Source organism: Mustela nivalis, assembly GCF_964662115.1.
Source record: "Mustela nivalis genome assembly, chromosome: 13".
In the NCBI taxonomy this organism is placed as follows: Eukaryota; Metazoa; Chordata; class Mammalia; order Carnivora; family Mustelidae; genus Mustela; species Mustela nivalis.
This window is the reverse complement of record NC_139032.1, coordinates 82501701-82522442: the sequence shown is the minus strand read 5'-3', so window position 1 is coordinate 82522442 and position 20742 is coordinate 82501701. Positions and strand designations below refer to the sequence as shown.

At 44.6% G+C, this 20742-nt stretch overlaps 1 protein-coding gene across 16 annotated transcripts in view; it reads left to right on the top strand.

Moving 5' to 3' along the window:
• The window catches only part of DENND1A (DENN domain containing 1A), a 496373-nt gene that overhangs the window by 217522 nt on the left and 258109 nt on the right, over positions 1-20742 (top strand). For all 16 annotated transcript variants that reach the window (XM_082695480.1, XM_082695471.1, XM_082695477.1 and 13 more), the window contains 2 exons: positions 13789-13858; positions 19027-19107. In XM_082695480.1, coding sequence (XP_082551606.1) covers positions 13789-13858; positions 19027-19107 — 151 coding nt within the window. The remainder of the gene's footprint in view (positions 1-13788; positions 13859-19026; positions 19108-20742) is intronic.

Below are 20742 nucleotides of genomic sequence, written 5' to 3'. Positions count from 1 at the left end.
TAAAATATATTCCCCTCAAATTAGTCACAACATTTAATGCTAGTGAAAACGTAGTAAAAATAGTTCATGTATATGTTTTCTGACCTTCATTTTAATGTTCTGCTTTTAGTAGTTAAACTCATTGAAAGTCAGCTTTCCTGCTGTCTTTCATACTATGTGAATTTAAGAACTTATATCGGAGAAACCTATTTCTACTCCAGGTTTGCTGTTTGAATCTCCTTTCTCTAAAGATTAGTTTTTTAGGGAGGTGCCTGAGTGGCTCAGTGGGGTAAGCCTCTGCCTTTGGCTCAAGTCATGATCTCAGGGTGCTGGGATCGAGCCCTGCATCAGGCTCTCTGCTCAGTGGGGAGCCTGCTTCCTGCCGCCACCCTGCCTGCTGCTCTGCCTACTTGTCATATCTATCTGTCAAATGAATAAAAATAAAATCTTTAAAAAAAAGGAAGATGGTTTTTAGGGTTTCTTTTGAGGGAGACACACAGGTGGTAGTGTCACTGGGAATATAAGGTTTACGGCTTAATTTATCAAATACTTCACCTTCCTCTAAGCTACTATACTTTGAGGGAGTTTAATACACCAGTTTTGGGCTTTTGTAACATCGTGGGCTGCTTTTTTAGATTTATAATAAAGCGGTAAGTTGTAAGGACCAATATTATTTAAAAAATAAGGAGTGACTGAGAGATGTAGGGGTTTGGTTTGGTTTTAAATCAGGGCAGCAGAACAGAGAGTGACTAATGGCGTGGTGTTTCAACTGATCTCCCTGTTGGTGGCTCCCCAGCTCCTCATTGCTCAGGACCCGACCCGCCCTTCCTGTGGAAGGGCCCGCTTGAGGGAACGGTTTCCTCCCATGGTGGTGTTCTGTGGTTATGGTTCAGAGGGACTGCAGACCTCACCTCCTCTCCAGAGGTCCAGCTGCTACTGCTCATATTTTTCAAGTTGTGTTTTTAGATCATTCCTAATGCTGTAATGCTTTCACCTACCAATCGAAACGAGGGACCTACTTTTGTGGAGGGTGTGCCTTATTTTCCTCCACCCAGTGCTTGGCTTACGTGAGGCATTGAGTGCATGAATGCTAGCTACAAAACAAATGAGTGTAATGGTTGTTCTGTTTTGACCGTTTGAAAACACTGAATCAGATGCCAAGTGTATGTGCTGTGTAATGGGCCCTGCATTGATCCCCTGGCCTGAGAGAGTTTTTTCAGAGAAGAGTCTGTCTGTGTAGCAGGTTGCACAGACCTGAAGTTAACCCTGCTCTACCTTGTGGCTGTGTGACTCTGAGCAAGTTACTTACTGTCTGTGCTTCAGTTTTCTCATTTGTTATCTGGGGCTATGATGGTACCTATTTAATAGAATTATGATGAGGGGTGAATAAGCCAGGGCATGGAGAGTTCCGGACATGTGGTAATTCCACAATGAATGGTGGTCTTTCCTGTTACTATTTTCATGTTCAGTGCGTGACGAGTAGCACAGTGGTAAAGGTACTTGGCTCTAGATGGGTCTTGTAGTAGGGCGGATTATACTGTCCTGTTCAGCAGGGTGACTGTGTCTCTGTGTGATCAATGTCGTGCAGAGAAATCTGCTTCCTTCACCCTGGACCAGGTGTGCTACAGAATGACATAGCAGTAGAGGTTTTCTCCAGGGTCCGAGAATCTGGTGGGGAAGACAGATGCCTGTGGCAGAATGAAGCAGGGGAAGGGCTGCCGGACTTGGACAAATTCCTGTGTTTCCTTCCCTTGGAAACTTCAATCTCATTTCCAGGAGCATTTTGGGAGAAGCCTCTTGGTGAGAGAGTTGCTCTGTCACAAAAGGTAACTTGAGAGCAGTTTCCTGTCTGTCCTTATGGCCAGCTTTTAGTAAGGTCTGCTTTGTACCCCAAGGAGGCTTTGAACATCAGCTGTCTTGAACAATCTCTGGTCTTATCACTTATTTTAATGTTCGCTGCACGGGTCACTCCTGGATGTGGTGCTCTGGGCAGTCTCACCCCAGAATGCTTCCCTTCCTTTATTTAACCTCTGACCTGTGAAAACAAGAGTTAATCAAGAGTTCTAAGGTAGCTAAGAGGAAGGGGAAGTGTTTGGTTACAAATTAAATATGAACAAGTCATAAGTCATAAATCCCCACCAGCGCTACCAGTTGTGTGTCTCGAGTTGCATATGGTACAGGGTGTTTGGGTTATAAATTCAAGTTCAGGGCCCTGTGATTGCTTGGGGTTAGGTGCTAGGTTAGTTTTCTTTTGGTCTAAAAAAAAAAAAAAACCTCTTGGCCTTTTAAAACATTACTTTTATTAGACCAGCTACCTTCATATCCTACTTTCTCTCTGTGCGCCTGTCTGTCCTTCTTCCTTTCTTTGCCTGCCTGCCTGCTTGCGGTGATTGGTGTGCTGTTCTGTGAATGGAGACAGAACTGCTTCCCTGAAAGAAGTTAAGCATATGGAAAAAGTTGCTGAGGAAAGGCACTGAAGCATAGAGCGTAAATGGGTTTAAGAGACAGCCAGACACTTTTATAGAGAGATTTGCGATTGAATGATAGAGCATTCGAACAGAGATCTGGGGTAGAAATGAACTTAAATGAGTGCTGTTCGCGGAAAACCGATGCCCTGTCTAATCTAGTATTTCCTTAATTGTCACCCTAAGCATACATTCAAAGCTTTATATTTTAAATTTTAAAAGGCAGCACAGTCTGTTTAAGAATGTATGACACAGGCGGTGATCTTTCTAGATAAGTTCTTAAAAATAGGTAGCCGAAGCGTTGGGTCTTGATAGGAAGCACTGGAAAGTTAAAAACCAAAAAACATCAAACATTTTAAATCAAACCATTAATACCTGTGTTTCTGAATCTAACATGTACACTAATACCTAAAGCAAGAAAGAGCTGACACATGGCTAATGTCCTGGGGCTGGCAAAGTAAGAAAACACGCTGAATGCTTGGGAGGCAGCCAAAGTCAGCTTGCTCTGAACACTTGGAGCTGACGGACTTTTGGAGGCAAGCTTTCATTTTTCAGGGCATTACGGTGAGAACCGCGAGGTAAGAATTTTAAATCCTAATTTCAGGATGGATCATTACCCTTGATCGTGTTGTGCAACTAGTGACGTGTTGCACGGAGCGAGGAGGCTAGAAATCGTACGGAACCAGTTTTGTGTCTGAGCTGTGCTTGGCCCAGGTACATCACTTGACATCTCCAAGACTCAGTTTTCTCACCTATAAAATGGGATGATGACTCACCTTCTAGAGTTGTTGTAAAGACTAATATTTCAGAGCACCGGAAACTTGGTCAATGTTTTTTTTCCCTTCCTCCATTTGCTTTCACTTGTTAGCTCTAAAATGAGAATAGCATCAAATGGTGTCTCAGTGGGTTCATTAATTTTGTTGTTTACTCCTGAAAGTAGGACAGACAGGATTTCTGGTGCAGCTGTTTCTTCCCCTTGTTGTGTTTTTTTTTCAGCAGAGACCATGTATTTCTCTTTTAGTCTATGAAAGGTTGTGTAAGGTGGGCCTTAGTTAGAACCTCACTAACCCATTATATTATATTACAGTAATAATTTGAACCCTAGAATAAGATACTCTGAATGGGGAAAAACTTGCAGGTGTGTGAATACAGGAGTGGGAAGCATCATAAACTCTCTTAGGAAAATGATGAAAGGCCTATGTGCTCGCCCTCTCTGGGCTCAATGGAAAATATCTGAGAATTACACTCAATTGTCAGTGCAGGTGTCATTACTCCAAAGATCTTCTGTTACCAACACTTCACCGGTGATAACAGAAAAGTGCCTCTGTGCTTTCCTCCTGAGCAATCTCCCTCAATCACAGTAACGCTGTCATAGAAAAGAAGACGGCAGATCTGCTCTCTAAAAGCAACAATTATTGAATACCCATCAAGAGAGAAAAGAGCCTTGTTACCAAAATCAAATCCAAGTGTGTGTTTGGGTAGATTTATATAAGCACAGATGTTTTATGGGAACTTTTTGGGGTTTTTTTCCTAATGCAAATTAATATTTCTACTCATTCGGTGCATGCAATACATTTTCCTGCATAGATGTAATAGGTTTCACAATGGGATGCTAATTATGGACATAAATCAGAGGTTTTTGAGCTTAACTGGCTACCATAATAAATTTACAAGTTGAGATCAGCAGCTGTGAGCCAAGCAGACTGCTCAGATAGAGTGAGACTGACTTTGATCTCCCAAAGGGGTTTGTTTGTTCTCCTATTTTAGGTTCCTCTGACGTTTGATCTTCCTAGCACCAAGAGTGTGATCTTCTCAGGGAAAAACAGTGTTTACTCTGTTCCAGGCACAGTGGTAGGTGCACTCACCTAGGTCACCTTCACAACAGTTGCATGAGAATACATACAAATGGCTCACACCCAGGAATAGAAACTGATACCCAAACCCAGGTGGGTCTTCTGACTGCACTCGGTGGAAAGTTGATCAACAAAGTGTCATTTTGTTCCTTTTATGCACCTCTATCATAACACAGACGCTGTGTTGCTGACATCGTCTGCCTATGTGTCTGCTTCCCTCGTTAGACTGTGTGCTCTCCAAATGCTGGGCCCTTGCTCTCATTCCCCACATACCTCACACAATGCCAGGCATATACTGGATGGGTCTTAATAAGTGTGGAGAAATATGTGGTTTGATGGATGATTGACTGCAACGTTTGCAGAACGAATGATCTAGAAATGTGTGATGTTTGGACTGTAAACGTCACTTCAGTTTTAAGTTCCAGAAAGCATTTATTGACATTTAATGTGGTTAGCTCAGGAGGATGGGGTGCTCCTTTATTAGGAGGAGGAATGCTTGCACCTTGGTGCTAAGGCTGTAGTTTGAAAACTGTGGACCACCACACATGGGTGTTTTGTTGTGCTTATGGATGGAGTGCTCATTGGCTGGCTATAATGGGAGAGAAGATAGGTCTTACAGAGGGCAAGGTGGTTGACATCTAGGGTCTTCTCTACTTCCCACCTCCAGTTAGGAGGAAAAGGGGACAACATGAGAGGTCTAGAAGTGGAAGAGCTTTTCTCATCAGGAGGTTTGGAAACAAGAATATCTTCTGGAGAGCAGGAGGAAAGGGTAGAGACGGGAGACGAAGGAAAACTTTGGAGCAAACCCTCTGGGGAACTTGGCCTGATGTGCACTGATAGAGGATTCTTGAAGAATTTTAAAGATTTTTATTTATTTATTTTGATAGAGAGAGATCACAAGTAGGCAGAGAGGCAGGCAGGGGGGGGGGAAGCAGGCTCCCCGCTGAGTGGAGAGCCCGATGTGGGGCTTGATCCCAGGACCCTGAGATCATGACCTGAACTGAAGACAGAGGCTTAAACCACTGAGCCACCCAGGCGCCCCTCTTGAAGAATTTTAAACATTCACCAGTGCTTGAAAAACTAAGATGACAAATGAAAATAATCAGCTGGGTTTTGTGACATTTTTCCATAGAACTTGAAGTAGGAACACAAAAAGTAGATGGTGGTGTTTACTTGTGTTGGAGAGATAGGCAAGGGGCAAGAAGCCTCAACTTTGTATGTCCTTCATGGTCTGCTTTGACTGCTCACTCGGTTCTCATTATTTGTCACAGACTCCAGCATTCCATTGGCAGGGATCATTTTTGGTTCTGGATCATTTGCCTACCAAAGTGCCCTGCCTTCCAATGAGATTGGTTGACTGTTACCCCAGTGGCAGTGGACTTAGTAGGAAATACAGGCATGAGTTACAGCTGTCAAGGGAACTTACTATGTGTCTAACTTGCGCCAGGCACACATTAGAGACCGAACAGTCAGCACCCAGCCATGATCCCTGCTCTCATGGAGTTGACACTACTGGAGAAGACAAAAAAAAAAGAAGCATGCATTATAAACTATGGTGAGTCTGCATGTAGGCTCAGACCAGAAGGGCCTCACATTCTGGGAGTAAAATGTGTCTATTTAACTGGGGGCCAAAATTTTATAGTAAAAATGAGGGGAAACTTTATTTAGGATTTTTAATCTGGGAAAAAAAATGAAACTCAACGTTTGGAAATCAGATTTCAGCAAAATCTAGCTTTTATTCCAATAATTCATTCTTTTTGGGATAGAATAAAGTATGAGACAATTTTTTTTTAGGGGAGCGATTATGGTTTTTCTGATGTAATAACACTTTATGTTTGACTTTCTCAGCATAATCATAAAAAGAGTAATTAACTGAAAAATATTTGAGGGCTTAATCAATTTCCCCCAGGCCTCTCCAAATCCTTTGATATTGAATTCATTTCCTTTTGATGTGACTATTGTGCCACCATCCTTGTTTGTTTTGAATTTTCTCTTTGTCCCTTGTTACTCAGTCTGAGGCCACCAGGTCCTCATTTGTTGGCCACTTGGCCGCACACCTGAGCAGGTGTCCAGCATCTCCAACAAGGGCTTTGTGAAATCCTGAATCCTTTGCCATGGTTGTAGTTTTATTTACATTTTCTTGTAGATGTTTGGCCAACAAGACACTGGCGGAGCAGGGAGAGATGCTAGGTCAAACCAGAAGGGCTGGGTGGGAACTTACTGGTTTAAGTGGACACATCATTCATGAGCAGTTTCCTCTTGTAATGGCTCGTGCTTTCCTATTCGCTCTGGTGACTGCAGGGTGGGAGGAATTCCTGGACAGCTTTCTAAAGATACCTCTGAGCCAGAAGGAGCCTGTCAGAGCTGAGATCCACAAGAATGTTAGGCAGAGAGGGGTGGGAGGAGCAGTCCAGGAGGAGTCCAGGCACCGGACTGGGTGTGTCTGCCTACCTCAGGGACATTAGTGAGGTGGTGGACGTCTTCCAGAAGAGGAAACTGAGTCTTTGCAAGATTGCTTTCCTGAGGTGTCACACAGCTAGAACCAGAACTGAGATTCACCTACAGTTCTTCGACACAAGTCCATGTTGTCTCCAGCATATGCCATGCTGCTCTGCTTTTCTTTCTTTCTTTTCTTTCTTTCTTTTTTTTTTTTTTTTAATTTTTTGGGGTTTTTGTTTTTTGAAAACTTTAAATACTGAATGCCAGGTAGCCTTCACCAAGGGATGCCTTGTCATCTGATGAATCTCGGCAAAATCTGACAGGGGATGAGAGATGAAAGGATTACCTCTCTTGGAGTACCCAGGATGGAGTTTTAAGAGCTCCTCAGGCAGCGGAAATCGCTGAGAAAAATTGAAAGACCTTATTCTGTGTCACTCTCCTTAGCTTTAAACTCATTCCAGACCTAAGTTAAAAGCAGCTCTACAGTACCCAGGGAGAAACTACTTCGTTATATCTCTAATACAATGGTGTCTGAGTGTTTCCATGTTAAAATGTTGTTATAAATTACTTTTCTTTTTATTATTTCTAGTAGAACCAGAACTTACCTTGATCTCTTTAAATATTATGGATAGAACTAGATTATCTAAGATTTTTCTCTTTAGGGTAACACAAAGTGGACATGTTCTGTCCAGGCTGAGATCTGCTGGACTGTGCCGAGGGGGAAATGATCACTTTATACCTAGTTCTAAATACTGGTCCTCAGAATAGAACAGCTCTTGAACCAGCCCTTCAGTCCCCCAGTGATGACAGAATAAAAGGGGAGGCCCATCAGTTTGGCATATGACAGGCCCCTGAGGTCTGGCTTTTTCGACCCCTACCTGGCCTTCTGTCCTACAGCCCGCGTACCCTTCTTTCTGGCTATTCCAGCTGCACACAGTTCTCAGATCAGGCCCAGCAGGCCAAGCCTGCTAGTCAGTGCTCGCAAGATTTCTTTTCTGTCCTTAATGTACTTTATCCCCACCCCTTCCAGCCTTCCTCCCATACACTGAGAACAACCTCTTTGAGGACGTAGCTGATGCTCGGCCTTCTCTGTGCAGGGACTATTGACTCCCACCGTTGCAACCCGCCCTTCTCTCTGTTGCATGCCCCTCCCTAGAGCCATGGCTTAAAATTCAAAATTTTCTTTTCCCAGCTCATGTTCTTATTCTGTATACTCAAACTGCTCTACTTATGATGTTTTTGATGAAATGAAAGACCCTTTAGATCCTCTTCTCTCCCATTTTATTTCAGTTTTGAAACAATAACAAACATATAAAAGGGACACCTGAGTGGCTCAATTGGTTAAGCGTCTGCCTTCAGCTCAGGTCATTATCCCAGGGTCCTGGGATCAAGCCCCCTGTCAGTCTCCCTGTCCAACGGGGAATCTGCTTCTCCTTCTCCCTCTGCCCTTCCCCCTACTCATGCTCTCTTTCTCTCTCAAATAAATAAAATCTTTAAAGATAGATACACAGAAAAGTTGTGGGTATAATACAAATGCCCATTTGGGAGATGTTGCCAAATAATACCCAGTAACCCCCAAATACTTTAGTGTGTATTTTTTTTTAAAGGAAATATTCTTGGGGCACCTCCCTAGCTCCGTAGAGCACATGACTCTGACTCTTAGTGTAGTGTGTTGAAGCCCCCACGCTGGGCATGGAGCCTACTTAAAGTAAGAAGGGAGAGAGAGGGAGGGAGGAAGGGAGAGGAAGGAAGGAAGATTGTTTTCCATAACTACATGCAATTGTCAAAATCAGAAAGTTGCTGTTAACATAATACTTTTGTATAGTACTTGGACCTCGTATATATAGGGGGGCAAGCTGTAGTGTAGAATCACATGTTGGATTAGTTGTCCTGTCTCTCTTATTGTCTTATTCTGGAGTAGATTCTCAACATTCCCTACACTTCTATGAACTTGACATTGGCTGTTAATTTGTAGAAAGTCTCTTATCCTCAGGATTGGGTTCTGGGTCTGTGGCTGGAATATGATGGACGTATTTTGTATTGTTTTACCATATCCGTCAGTTGGCACACTTTCAGCTTGTTGCATTACTTAAGGTTGTGTCTCCCAGGTTTCTCCCTTCTTTTTCCCTTTATAATTAAAAAGTGTATTCTCAGTGTCCTCATTTTATCCTCGTCAGACTTAACGATTCATTTATTTACATTAGCACAGAATTGTGATTTCCTATTTTATTTATTTTTACATATTCTCTTTCTATCATTATTGGATTTATGCTCAGATTGTCACAGATTTTTGTCAGCAGGAGACCCTCCACACTGGCTTTTCTGTCCTGTTGACCTGTCCTAATCTTAGGTGTTGAACCTGCCTTTTTTCTAGCACAAGATATTTCCCAGCCCCAGCTCTGGAATCAGAATTTTCTTCAAGGAGCTCTGGTACTTAGAAACCAAGATCTGGACACTTAAGTATGCTTATTATAATTGGGGTGTCTCTTCCTCCAGGGTCTCTCAGTGGCTAAAGCCAGAGTATCTATGCTATATAATGTACATATACACATCAGTATGCACATACATACATTTGCATTTCTAGTTCTTTCATTTGTCTCCATGATTTCACACAGTTATCTCTAATTCCAATACGACACCATAGGTTCATTCCTGTTTTATCCTGGTCCATATTTGTAACTCTCTTCTCTGATAGTAGTAATTCCATTATATGTTTACATGCTTGATCAGTCTCGATCAGACTCTTGCTGCTGTAGTGCCTTTCCTCTGTGGCCGGCCTATTCCCCACACTTGGATTTGACCTCTTAGGCACTGCCTTCTCTTCCTACCTTCTCAACTGCTTGGGCTCTGTCTCGCCACCCTTCGTGGAAGCCCTTTACCTACTTAGGCTCTGACATAACACATGGAACTGCCTTCCAGATGCTCTGGGTTTTTTTTGACACCAGTCTAGTCAACCTCTTTCTCTAGACATAGATGCTTTCTTACCCAGCATCAGGCCTTGCCCCTACTTAGACACCACTTCCCCCCCTTCTTGAGTTCTGACCCTCCAAGCCAGGCCACCTTCTGTGTTTTTACTCTCCTGATCTTGCTGGAGCCCTGACTTTTCCTCACGAGGAAACCCGTCTTACCCCATTCAGACTCCAAAACTCTGAGGCCTGGTGGCCCCTACAGGAGGATTTCCTCCTCTCTGTGCTTGAACTCTGACATCTGCTCACAGCTGGTGTTCTGTCAAGGGACACTTTCCTCAGTTTGGTCAGGGTCTGCCTCCATTGCTCCCCCTCACACACACACCCCTGTCTTGCTTGGGCTCATCTGATGGCTTTGAACTCAACTATTAGCAAGAGATGTGGGAGAGCTTTTTAAAATTTGTAATGGGTTTCTATCTAAGTACTTACAACACTGGAGTGGGATCCTATCACATGTACACTCGTACAAGGTCACTTACACACATGCGTGTATACACAAAACAGTGGGAATGATTATCCTGACAGTCCATTCAGTGGAGCGAGATTAGAAATGTAAGTCATCTGTCCTCAGTCGGACTCAGTTCCTGAGTTCAGCTGGAGGGTAAGCAGCTCAGTAAGCTGACAGATTGGAGCATAGACAGTTTTCATTCAGTATGGGCCCCCGCAAACTCAGGCCAGCTACTCTGTGTCTCTAAAACCACATCTGCTCTATGTGGGGAGCAACCGAAGGGCCTTTTACAGGTGATTTTTTTCCATGGGCTGTTTGACTCTTAAGTATTATGTCTCGAGCCTGCCCGGCACATCTTACAAGGGCCTGTGACAGCCCGTAGCAGTGCAGCCATGTGTGTAGGAATCCACAGATGCTGCCGGAGTTCTTCTCAAGTTTAAGACTCTGTATTGCCTCACACAAAACAAAAGCGTTCTCCATTTGACTCTTAGGCCAGGGACTGATGGCAGAGCCTGGGACAGAGTTATCCGAGACACACTTTGGTGAGAGAAGTGTGGATCGTGGCCAGTGCCTGGGAAGCAGGCTTGTCCCACCTTGGCTTTTCCCCCCATCAAGGAAGGCTCTGCTGATTGGCTATGGTAATTTTACAACTTGATCCAAATCCTGAGCTAAACCAGACCCTTGGAAAAGAGTTCCAGCTCCCCCTCACACAAACTATTTCACCATCCATGTCTCTTTTCCCCACCAGGACCATGGCCCTCCTGAAGGCAGGGACCCTCTGTTGTTTGTCATTGGGGCCCGAGCCTCGGACTGAGCCCACTGCACGGTGGTGCTCGCACGGAGGCAAGTAGAGCAGGCCCAGAGACGTTTGCGACCCCTGTAGATGTCCAGGGACAAGCAGGGTAATGGAGTGTTTGTATCCTGTCTCTGGCCCAGGAAGTAGTGTTTGCTGCATGATGACAGACACGCGCAGAATGGAGTGGAAGGCTCCCCGGCCTCACCTGCAGCCCCGCAGGCGGGCAGAGCCCTTGTGCCAGCACTAATGAAGCGGTACAGGAAACGCCACTGGATAAGGTTCAGCTGTGAACCCTGGCCTCCCAACAGGGAAAAAGAGGGATCCTTTGAAGAAGAAGACAGCTGGGTTTTGGTTTCAAGACCTTAACGCTGCCATCCCTGGATATTCATCTGTCAGTGCACAGGGGACAACATGTGGGGAACAGTTGCGTCCGGTCAGGCCACAGGGAGAAAGGAATAGCTGATCTCCAGGGTAACTGCGAAACCTCCCGTGGCTGAGGGTTCTGCTTCGTGGAGCCAAAAAGAATCGATTTGGTGAGGGTGAGGCCGCGGGTGAGAAGCTGGGCGCCCTGCTGTGAGCCGGGCGGCCCTACCAGGCCACCTTCCCTCCACCCCCTGGCTACGGAGGACACGGGAGACTTGGGCTTAGGGCCCGAGCTGGTGGGCCAGTTTGACGTCATGGCAGAAACGACATCCATGTATCCCCTAGTCCCGAATTACCAGAGAGTCCGGCCTGCCCCACAGCTCCTCATCTAGGATTCCTGAAATGACTTCAGCTTTTCTCTCATTTCCTTCAGGCCGGGATTTCCTTGCAAGAAAATATTTTCTCATCTTCCACCCGCTCCCCTTCCCTGCCTCTGCCCCACCCCCCTTCCTGACTTTGAGTCGCTGGATTTAACTAGTGGTATTTTCTCTTTTGGGTATTGGGAGGGGGGAGGGATTTGTAATCCTTGGTTGAATTTGTTTACTAAGAGTCCTCTAATCTGGGCAAGAGTTTTCGTCTGAGGGGATTTATTGTTCCCACTATAATGGCTTTTAACTCAGCCGAGGTTTATTTAGCAGAATAGGAAGGGAGAAACTTATCTCCTCCCTAATCCCTCTTGAATGTTTACATTGCTCTGCCAAAGTAAATGCTGTGGAAAGTGGCAGCAGGCATTTGCTGTGTAATAGTCAATATGCAGCTGCCAGGGCTGATTGAAACATATTAACATAAGTGATAATACTGTCATAGAAGTGAAAAGTTAAGTTGCTTATCAGTATATTTTGATAAGCTACTTAAATTTTACAGTAGCATGTGCTGGCTTCAGACGGTCGTTCCTGATGGAGAACTGTGCACTTTATCTGTCCTCTGGATTGCCTCTCACTTCATCTGTTACCCTCGGCAGTACAGCTGGGAGTCAGGGCCGGGTGCTGAGCTCCCCCCGCCCGGTGGGATCAGCGCTCCGCTGCCCGTCCAGCTCTCCCAGGAGCGGACCCTGTGAGCGCAGCAGGGCAGATGCGAGCGGGACAGCAGGGGTTTGGTGCGACAGCCTCCTCGTCTGACCACTTGTCACTTTGGAAAAGTTTCTTACTGGAGAATAAAGCCATTTACATTATGTGACAGAACTTCTGGGTGGAGGGGGTTGGGGGTGGGAGATAGTTCAGCAACAATTCTGTAACCTTAACATGCCTTTGCTCTCAGCCTTTGTTGAGTTGTGTTTGCTCCGTCAACGCTGAGCACTAGTGGTGTGCTGGGCTCCTTGCTTGGCCCCTGGAAGAGAGAGTGAAGAAAGATGAGATCCTTCCTTCTCGGCGCACAGTCTGTTACCAGAACAGACACACCATTGAGTGCCACGTGGTGTGTGGAATGTTATAACGCGAGTATGCATGTGACCTGGGCAGCACAGAGAAGAGGGAATTAGGGCATGAGGGGTGGGGATGGGGAGCGTGCGGGGGACCGTTAGGAGGATGCGTGGAAATCAGCTCGCCTGGACCATGAAGGTCAGAGGGAGAAAAGGGCCAAGTGTATGAAAGCTCAGGCAGGCTTGAGGATGCCTGGCCATTCTCGGAAAGAGGCTGCTGTGAGAGGAGAGTGCACGTGGGGAAGTAGAGCGGGTAGCCAGTCAGGGATTGACAACGAAGAGCCTCCACCGCCGTCTTCAGAGTCCACTGGTGATGGCATCACTGCAGGAACTGGATCCGTGGGCCACTTAGTTGTGCATTTCAGAAAGAATATTCTTGAAGCCCCATGGAGGGTAGAGTGAGGTCAGGACCAGACTGTCCTCAGAGTGAAGGGGCACTATGGTCAGGACCCAGTAGGGGGCAGTGGGGACAGAGAGAGCTTGTCCCGAAGTCAGTTTAGAGGGGGTGCGGTACGGATAGGAAGTTTGGTTTGATGCCACAGTATGATTGGTTTCAGGCTCATGGGGCCTTTGGGACACCTTGCAGGCAGCAGCAGGGGAAGTGTTGTATGTATGAGTGCGTGGCTGTGTGTGTCCAATCATGCGGAACTTGCACAGAAGCTTCCTGGAAAGGGTGGGTGTGGTGGGAGAGGCCTGGAGGGTGATGCAGAGATGGTTCCTGATTGCAGAGTCTGCTTTGAATTTCTTCTCTATGAGCCTGTTCTAGCTCTGAGGCATGGGAATAATTTATAATGGACATTCAATCCTCCACCTTACACAGGCAATTTTTTAAAATCCCAGAAATAATTAGCATTCTACCAGTCTGTGTTTTCAGCAGCCTATAACAGGAAGACTCTTTAGGATGTAGAGGAAAAACTGAAATGTAACAGTCTTGAATCAGCTCCTGGTTCAAGTTTTTGACCTGCATACTAATATGTCATGTTTCTCCTCTTCTTTCCCCAGCTATCTTCCCTGGTTCGAAGTATTTTATAAGCTGCTTAACATCTTGGCGGATTATACAACAAAAGGCCAGGTATTTACCTTGTATTTTTCTTTTTAGCAAGTAACTTCAACTTCGTTTATTAAAATAATATGTGTCTTATATATCACCAGAAGGTTTACCAGAAAAGTAGTGCATGCCCATTATAGAAAGTCTGGGGAATTTGGAAATAGAGAAGAAGAGAAAAATCACTCCTGATGTGTTCCCTCCTTCCCACCTGAACATAACAATCACTAGAATTTTGGTGTGTTTTCTTCCTTTACTTTTTGAGTTAAAGGAATAATAGATAGACCCTTAGCATTCAGAGTTAATCTTCTGATAGATGATAGCTGATACTCCCAAGCAGCCCTGGAAGTTAATGACATTTATTAAATTATAATTTTGCTGAGGCACGAATTTGAACTGCTCACGTCATGCCGCAAAGCTCGATTTGTGTGTAAGACACTTAACTGGCAAGAGACCTGGCCACCTGTGCCAAGTTCCCCTTCCAGTAAGGCTTTATTGTGCACTTCCGGTAATTTTTTTAAGGGTCTGGAAAAGTACTTAAAAAGTTAGCTCTACTTTACTGTACTTCCGGAAGAAATGATATGTGGAAGTGTCTCCCATGGATGTCAGAAGTCTACTGGAGCTGTATTTAGACTTTCATAGCTCAGATTTTTCACGTGCTGTGGTAACAGAAGCACTTCCCCCAGGCTAGTAAAAAGACTGAATATTTTTCTTGGGTGCATAGCATTTTATTACAGACCTTAGAAACATTTCCCTGTTGTTGGAGGTTTTTTGTTTTTTTTGTTTAAAAGTGTATTTATGTTAGAGAGCACGTGCACACGGATGCATGCACAGAGCGGGGAGGGGCAGAGGGAGAGAGAAGGGGAGAGAAGCAGACTCCCCACCAAGTGTGGAGCCCAACCCGGATGCAAGGCTTAGTCTCACAGCCCGGAGACCATGACCCAAGCTGAAATCAAGAGTTGGGCACTTAACTGACTGTGCCACCCAGGAACACCTGGTGGGTTTTTTTTTTGGTGGGGGGAGGATTTTTTGGGGGGGGAGGGGGCACTGTTTAAATGTAGCTATTAGCATCATTGAACATAAAGCATCTTCTTCATTTTGGATATTTTCCTTAAGAGGAAAATCTCAGAGGGGCCATTTTTTAGGGCAGCGGACATAAATATTTAAAAGAATTTGCCAAACTGTTTTCCAAAAGAATTGTACTGTTTTCTTAAAAGACGCCCTTCCCTAGGAATGTACGGGAGCGCTTGGCTGACCATGCTCTCACCAGTATCATTTGTTGAATCTGTTGTTTATTTGACAAGTGAATAGTCTCATTGTTTTAATTACATTTCTTTGATTGCTAATGAGTTGAATATTTGTCCCTATATCTAACTTATTAAATTGTCCTTTTTGTAAATGACCTAAGATCTTTAATTGATGATACATTATTATTAAATGTTTCAGAGGTTTTTTTGTCCTCATACTTTCTACAGAACATTAGGTCCATTAAAAAAAGGAGGGGGTATAGTTCAGTAACCTTGGGTTTGGAGAGAGGGAAAGCTGTATTTCGTTTTTGTCTCCTTAAGATTCTTTTCCTGGTGGCGCTGAGAAGGTCCTGCCGTGGAGAAATGTGTGTTCCTTAGTGCTTACCGTCTTATTTGGTCCCAAGCCCTTTTTATTCCACGACAAATATTAAAATTCTGAGATACTAATGTTTCCTAGAACATACTTGAGGAAATGCTGCTTTGGAGAAAAAGTGGAAAATGTGTGTATAATGGAGACATCTTTCCTTCAAGTAAGATTTACTCACTAGCAGTGTATTCCAGAGGCCACAGTAAATGGAAGGAATAACTAATAGAAATGGCTCCCTAGGTCACTACACTCACTCTGAAAGGATGCTTAGATATAAGGGAATTGTGTCATGAAGGAGGTGATTTATTCTTTGAACTGATTTATTCTTTGATGAATGAATTCAGAGGCTACCTTGGGTCTGTTCATCGATTGATGTTCACAATTCACTTTAGTCAAACATTCAGGTTTTCACTCAAATTTGAAAGATATCTTTAGTAAATAGAATTGTATCACATGTAGGCTCTTAACAGTCTTGGAATTGGAGATTGGCTCACATATTTTTTTCTTCCATATTAATGCTCCAGTCAAAACACATTAGACTTTTAAACACTTGTCTTGTGGTATAGAAAAGGTTGGGTTTGTACACCCAGTGCATAGGGGAGATAGGATTATTGCCCTGGGAAATTGGTGTACCAGTCCTCTGGGCCATTGCCCCAGGAAGGACCCTGCCTCTTGAAGTGTTGAGTTGTAATCAGTGATGTGTTTTAGTGGAGTCTGTTTCCACTGTCCCCAGTACTCTTTCTATTAAATTTTTTTCTGGTTAAAGGAATTATGGCACTAATGATAGGAAATCTGTCTACAATTGGCTTACTTGTTGGCAAGGTGTGAGTCATTAGATTAGAACAATAAAAGCTCTGTTTTTATTTTTCTGTTGTTTATATAAAAGCTTTTATTAAACAGAATCCCCTCCCCAAGTCCAAAAGTCTTTGGGCATGGTAGGCTTCAACTGGGGGGCTTGGGGGTGGATAGTGACCATGACAGCTCAGAGTGGAGTGTTGGAGCCTAAGACACAGGATGGGGGTGTCTGTTTGGGTCATTGATCTACCACGGTTATCAGACCCTAGATCGGGCATTGAGGGCATCCCTGTGAAAGAGTTGGCAGGGGTTGAGGAGGGCATCCGAGCTGGAGAGCAGCCTGGCTGAGGGTGTCAGAGCCCAAGAGGACGAAGTGGTCGTTCATGTGCGTGCAGTAGTAGTGGCAGTGGCTTGGCAGCAAATATCTAAACCCTAGGAGGACCTAGAAGGATCCACACGGGAGAGGGGGAAGCAGCGGTCCAGCACTGGGGTGTTGGATCCTAGGGTAGAAAGGGCATTCTTGTTGGAGAGGAGTAGACTGTAGCAGCCTGGCATTGAATATCTGTTCTCAGGCAGGGCAAGGAGGGCCCCTGAGTGGATAGGGGCCCTATTGGTATATAACCAATAAAAGATTGGTTACATACAAATAAATAAATATATTAAGAAAATAGGATTGATTGTCATTTCTATAGAATTTAGTTACAAATATGAAAAGGTAGGAAACTAGAAGGATTCCTATATTGGATTGGAATTAGAGCCATCAGTATGACCTGGTGACTTTCCAAATATGTGATATAGAAATCAATAAAAATGCATATATTGTGGGTCTCTGTATGCATAGTATGTTTTCTGGTTCTAACCACTAAAAGAGTCTGGGGTTAGCCATACCCACGTAGCAATGAATGTACCTAGTACGCACATTGTGGTTTCTAAATAACATTCTCCATTAAAAGGAGCCGGGGCTCTCTGAAGAAATGTCTAATTCTAGGGCCATTGCAGGGAAAGTATAAAATGAGCCTGCAATATCTTTTTGTGTCAAAAAATGCTCAGAAGAAGTGCTCAAAGCATGTCGGGGACATGTCAGAAAGACACAGAAATGGATAAGGGGTTCCCACTGGTCCAATCTGGGACAATTTGAGCATTAAAACAAATAATGATAGCAAAGATTTATAATCATTGAATAAAACCGGAAACCATATGTGCTTACCAATATAAATAAATAAATAAGTTCAAAGTTTTGATGAGGAAGGGGATGTTTACATAAAGTATCACTCCACAAAATGCTTGCTAAACACAAAGGGAGAATGAGTACCTTCCCAGTAGAGACTTCAGAAGAATTAATCAAATGATCAAAGTGAACATCACGAGTAATGGAAAGAATTGAAGTCTGAATCAATAGAAGACATCAGACAATTGGGAATTATTCAACAAAATGGCTGGTCTCACTGTCAAGTACCTACAAATCTGGGAAAGACTCGGGACCTTTTCCAGACTGATGAAGACCAGAGAATCGTAACTAAAGGCAACATGCGCTTCTGAGCCTGGATGGTTTTGCTCTCCAAGGACATTATGGGCACAGTGGATAAAACTTGAAGGGATCTGAGGATTTGATGGTAATGTTCTGTCAATGTTAATTTCCAGATTTTTTGATGATTAGTTGTGGGTTGTACTGGAGATGGTCCTTTGTATTTATGGATGGTGGAACGTAATGTCAGCAACTCACTTTTAAGTAGTTCGGGAAATACAGAATTGCTTCCTGTAATTGTGTGGCAAAATTAAACGTGTGCACATGCACACACGTTCATTTCCCTGTGAGAAGATCGAATGATGAGAGTTCAGACTGAAGCAGGTTTTTAATCTGGGCTCATTGACTCTTTTTGCCTTTCTTTTAAATCCACTACCCGCAACTGTTGTGGAGCAGTGGAGAGTTCTCTGGGCTTGAACACAGCGAACCCGCATGTAGCTTCTGGCTGTGCAACTTACTAACTGGCTGATCTGAGCCAAGTTGTTTCACCCTTTGGAGCCTCAGTTTTCAATCTGTGAAGTGGGGTAGTTGTGAGGATCAGACAGATAACAAATGGAAACCCATGGAAGCTCAATGCTGTTCTGTTAGCACAGACCATTCCGCAGGGTGGAGAAATGGCTTTTGCATAATTCTGTAAGCAGCGCTCTTTTGAGCATTTTAAAAGTGAATCTGTTTTCAATCGAATAGTTTGTACTGCTTTGTATTTCATTCTGTGGCTCCATTTCACTAATTAAAATGCACAGCCACCATACTGTATTGCATACTGTTGTGTGTAGTTCATTTTAACTTTCCATAATTGGATGCTGCTGTGTGTATCCAGTGAACACTCAATAAAATTAATTGAGGGTAATGATGATGAAGACAAGATCTATAGTGTCATCCTTATTTCTCCCAACCGCCCCCGCCCCGTGAGCTAGGACTGCTTGCATTTAAAAGTTGTTGCTATGGAGTTGAGAGGATAGGTTTGCTGAGAGCTTATGGTATATGAGCCATAAAAGGCGGTCATGGTAGGTGTCTCACTCCGTAGAAAATGTCAGACTTGGTGTGGGAGGATCTAGTTGGCTTTTATATTGAGCCATAAGCAGTGTCTTTTGTCCAACCCTGCTTGAATATCAAGCCTATTTCTGTACAGGGGCCAGCACCTCCCCAGCCCCCTCAGTCATGGGGGCCTCCGGCTTACCGTGTGCCCAGACCTCCCTGCAGGCCTCTCACGGAAGGGCTCAGCCTTGCTTTTGTTACTTAGGCCTTTTATTTCTTTCAGGAGAATCAGTGGAATGAGCTTCTTGAAACTCTGCACAAACTTCCCATTCCCGATCCAGGAGTGTCTGTTCATCTCAGCGTGGTAAGTGGGGTCAGAAAATTAGCGATCACCAAGAAACCATTTCATTATTAGCAAGGAGGCAGAGTTAGCGGAACAAGATTGTCTTTTGTTGTCTGCACCTTCCCCAGCCCTCCCTCTGAATACTCTGAAACCTCTGGACTCAAGACAGGCCAGGGAGTTCAATTTCTTTCTTTCTCTGGGATTCCATAAGGAATGGGTCCCAAACGTCCCCAGGCTCCCTTCTTCCTGGTTGTCATCCCATCACAAGCATCTCCTAGATGGCAGGTGCTTGGCTTGGAATGGCCCCTATCTGCCTCATCTGCCCCCATTCTGGGCCTCCTGCCTCCTGTTTTACCCCCCAGCACTGCTGTGTGTGCCTCTTTGCCCATCCTGTTACCCCGAACCTTCAACACCACTTCTCTCCTCTTTACCAAGCCGGCCTACATTCATCCTTCAGAACTCACCTTGGATTTATTTCCAGAGAAATCCTCCCCTTGACCCCCTTCCCCAAGGCTTAGTCAAGGTTTTCTTCTTTGCCCCAAGCATCTTGTACACTTTGCAGTGCTTAGTCATACCACATCTGTTTTCCTCTCTTAGCCACTGGGCTGTACATCCCTCAAGGACAGGGATGGGGAGAGCCTAGCATAGATCCTGGTCTGTAGTAATAATTGTTTCTTTAGACATACATGCTATGTGATATATAGTATGCTGAGTGGAAAATCCTGTGACTGTGAAGCTTCAGTCCTAGCTGTAGTTTTGTCAGTGACCTGAGTGATCTTAATTAAAACCTTTAACCCTGTGGACCTTGAGTTCCTCATTGACGGGATAAGGCATCAAAAGAGGTGTAGGGGATCTTTTTCATATTTCGGGTTCCTGGAATTCTCTAATTCTCTAGGTCAAGCCCTTGTCGCCACCTTCATCAGAATTCTCAGGTGGATACCCTTGGGCCAGCTCTTGATTACCAGGGGCTGTTTTCCCCATGTTGTGGGATCTGAATGTTTTAAAAGTTGCCTTTTTTTTTTTTTTTTTTAAGATTTTTTTTTTTTCTTTTGGGCGCCTGGGTGGCTCAGTGGGTTAAGCCTCTGCCTTTGGCTCAGGTCATGATCTCAGGGTCCTGGGATCGAGTCCTGCATCTGGCTCTCTGCTCAGCGGGGAGCCTGCTCCCCCCCCTTCTCTGCCTGCCTCTCTGCCTGCTTGTGATCACTCTCTGTCAAATAAATACAATCTTAAAAAATAAAAAAGATTTTATTTGAGAGAGAGACTGCACAAGTGCAGGGTGTAGGGAGGGCCAAGGGTGGGGACAGAGAGAGAGAATCTCAAGCAGACTCCATAGTCAGCATGGAGCCCAGTGAGGGCTTGGTCTCAAGACCCTGAGACCAAGAGTCAGATGCTTAACCCACTGAGCCAGCCAGGCTCCCTCTGAATGTTTAAAAAGTTTTACTGGATGTGAGGGCAGTCTGTGACATCTGTCACCCCGTTGTTCTGGCTGATCTGGCTCCCTAGGCAGGTGTCTCCTTCCTCCCTCACCACTCTGTGTCTGTCCCTCCTGAAGCTATGTGCTCGGTCAAAGAGGACAACCTTCTCCGACAGAGGAGGACTGTTTTTCAGTCAAGGGTATGTGAGTAGCTGTGCTCCCCAGCTAGAACCTGCAGACAA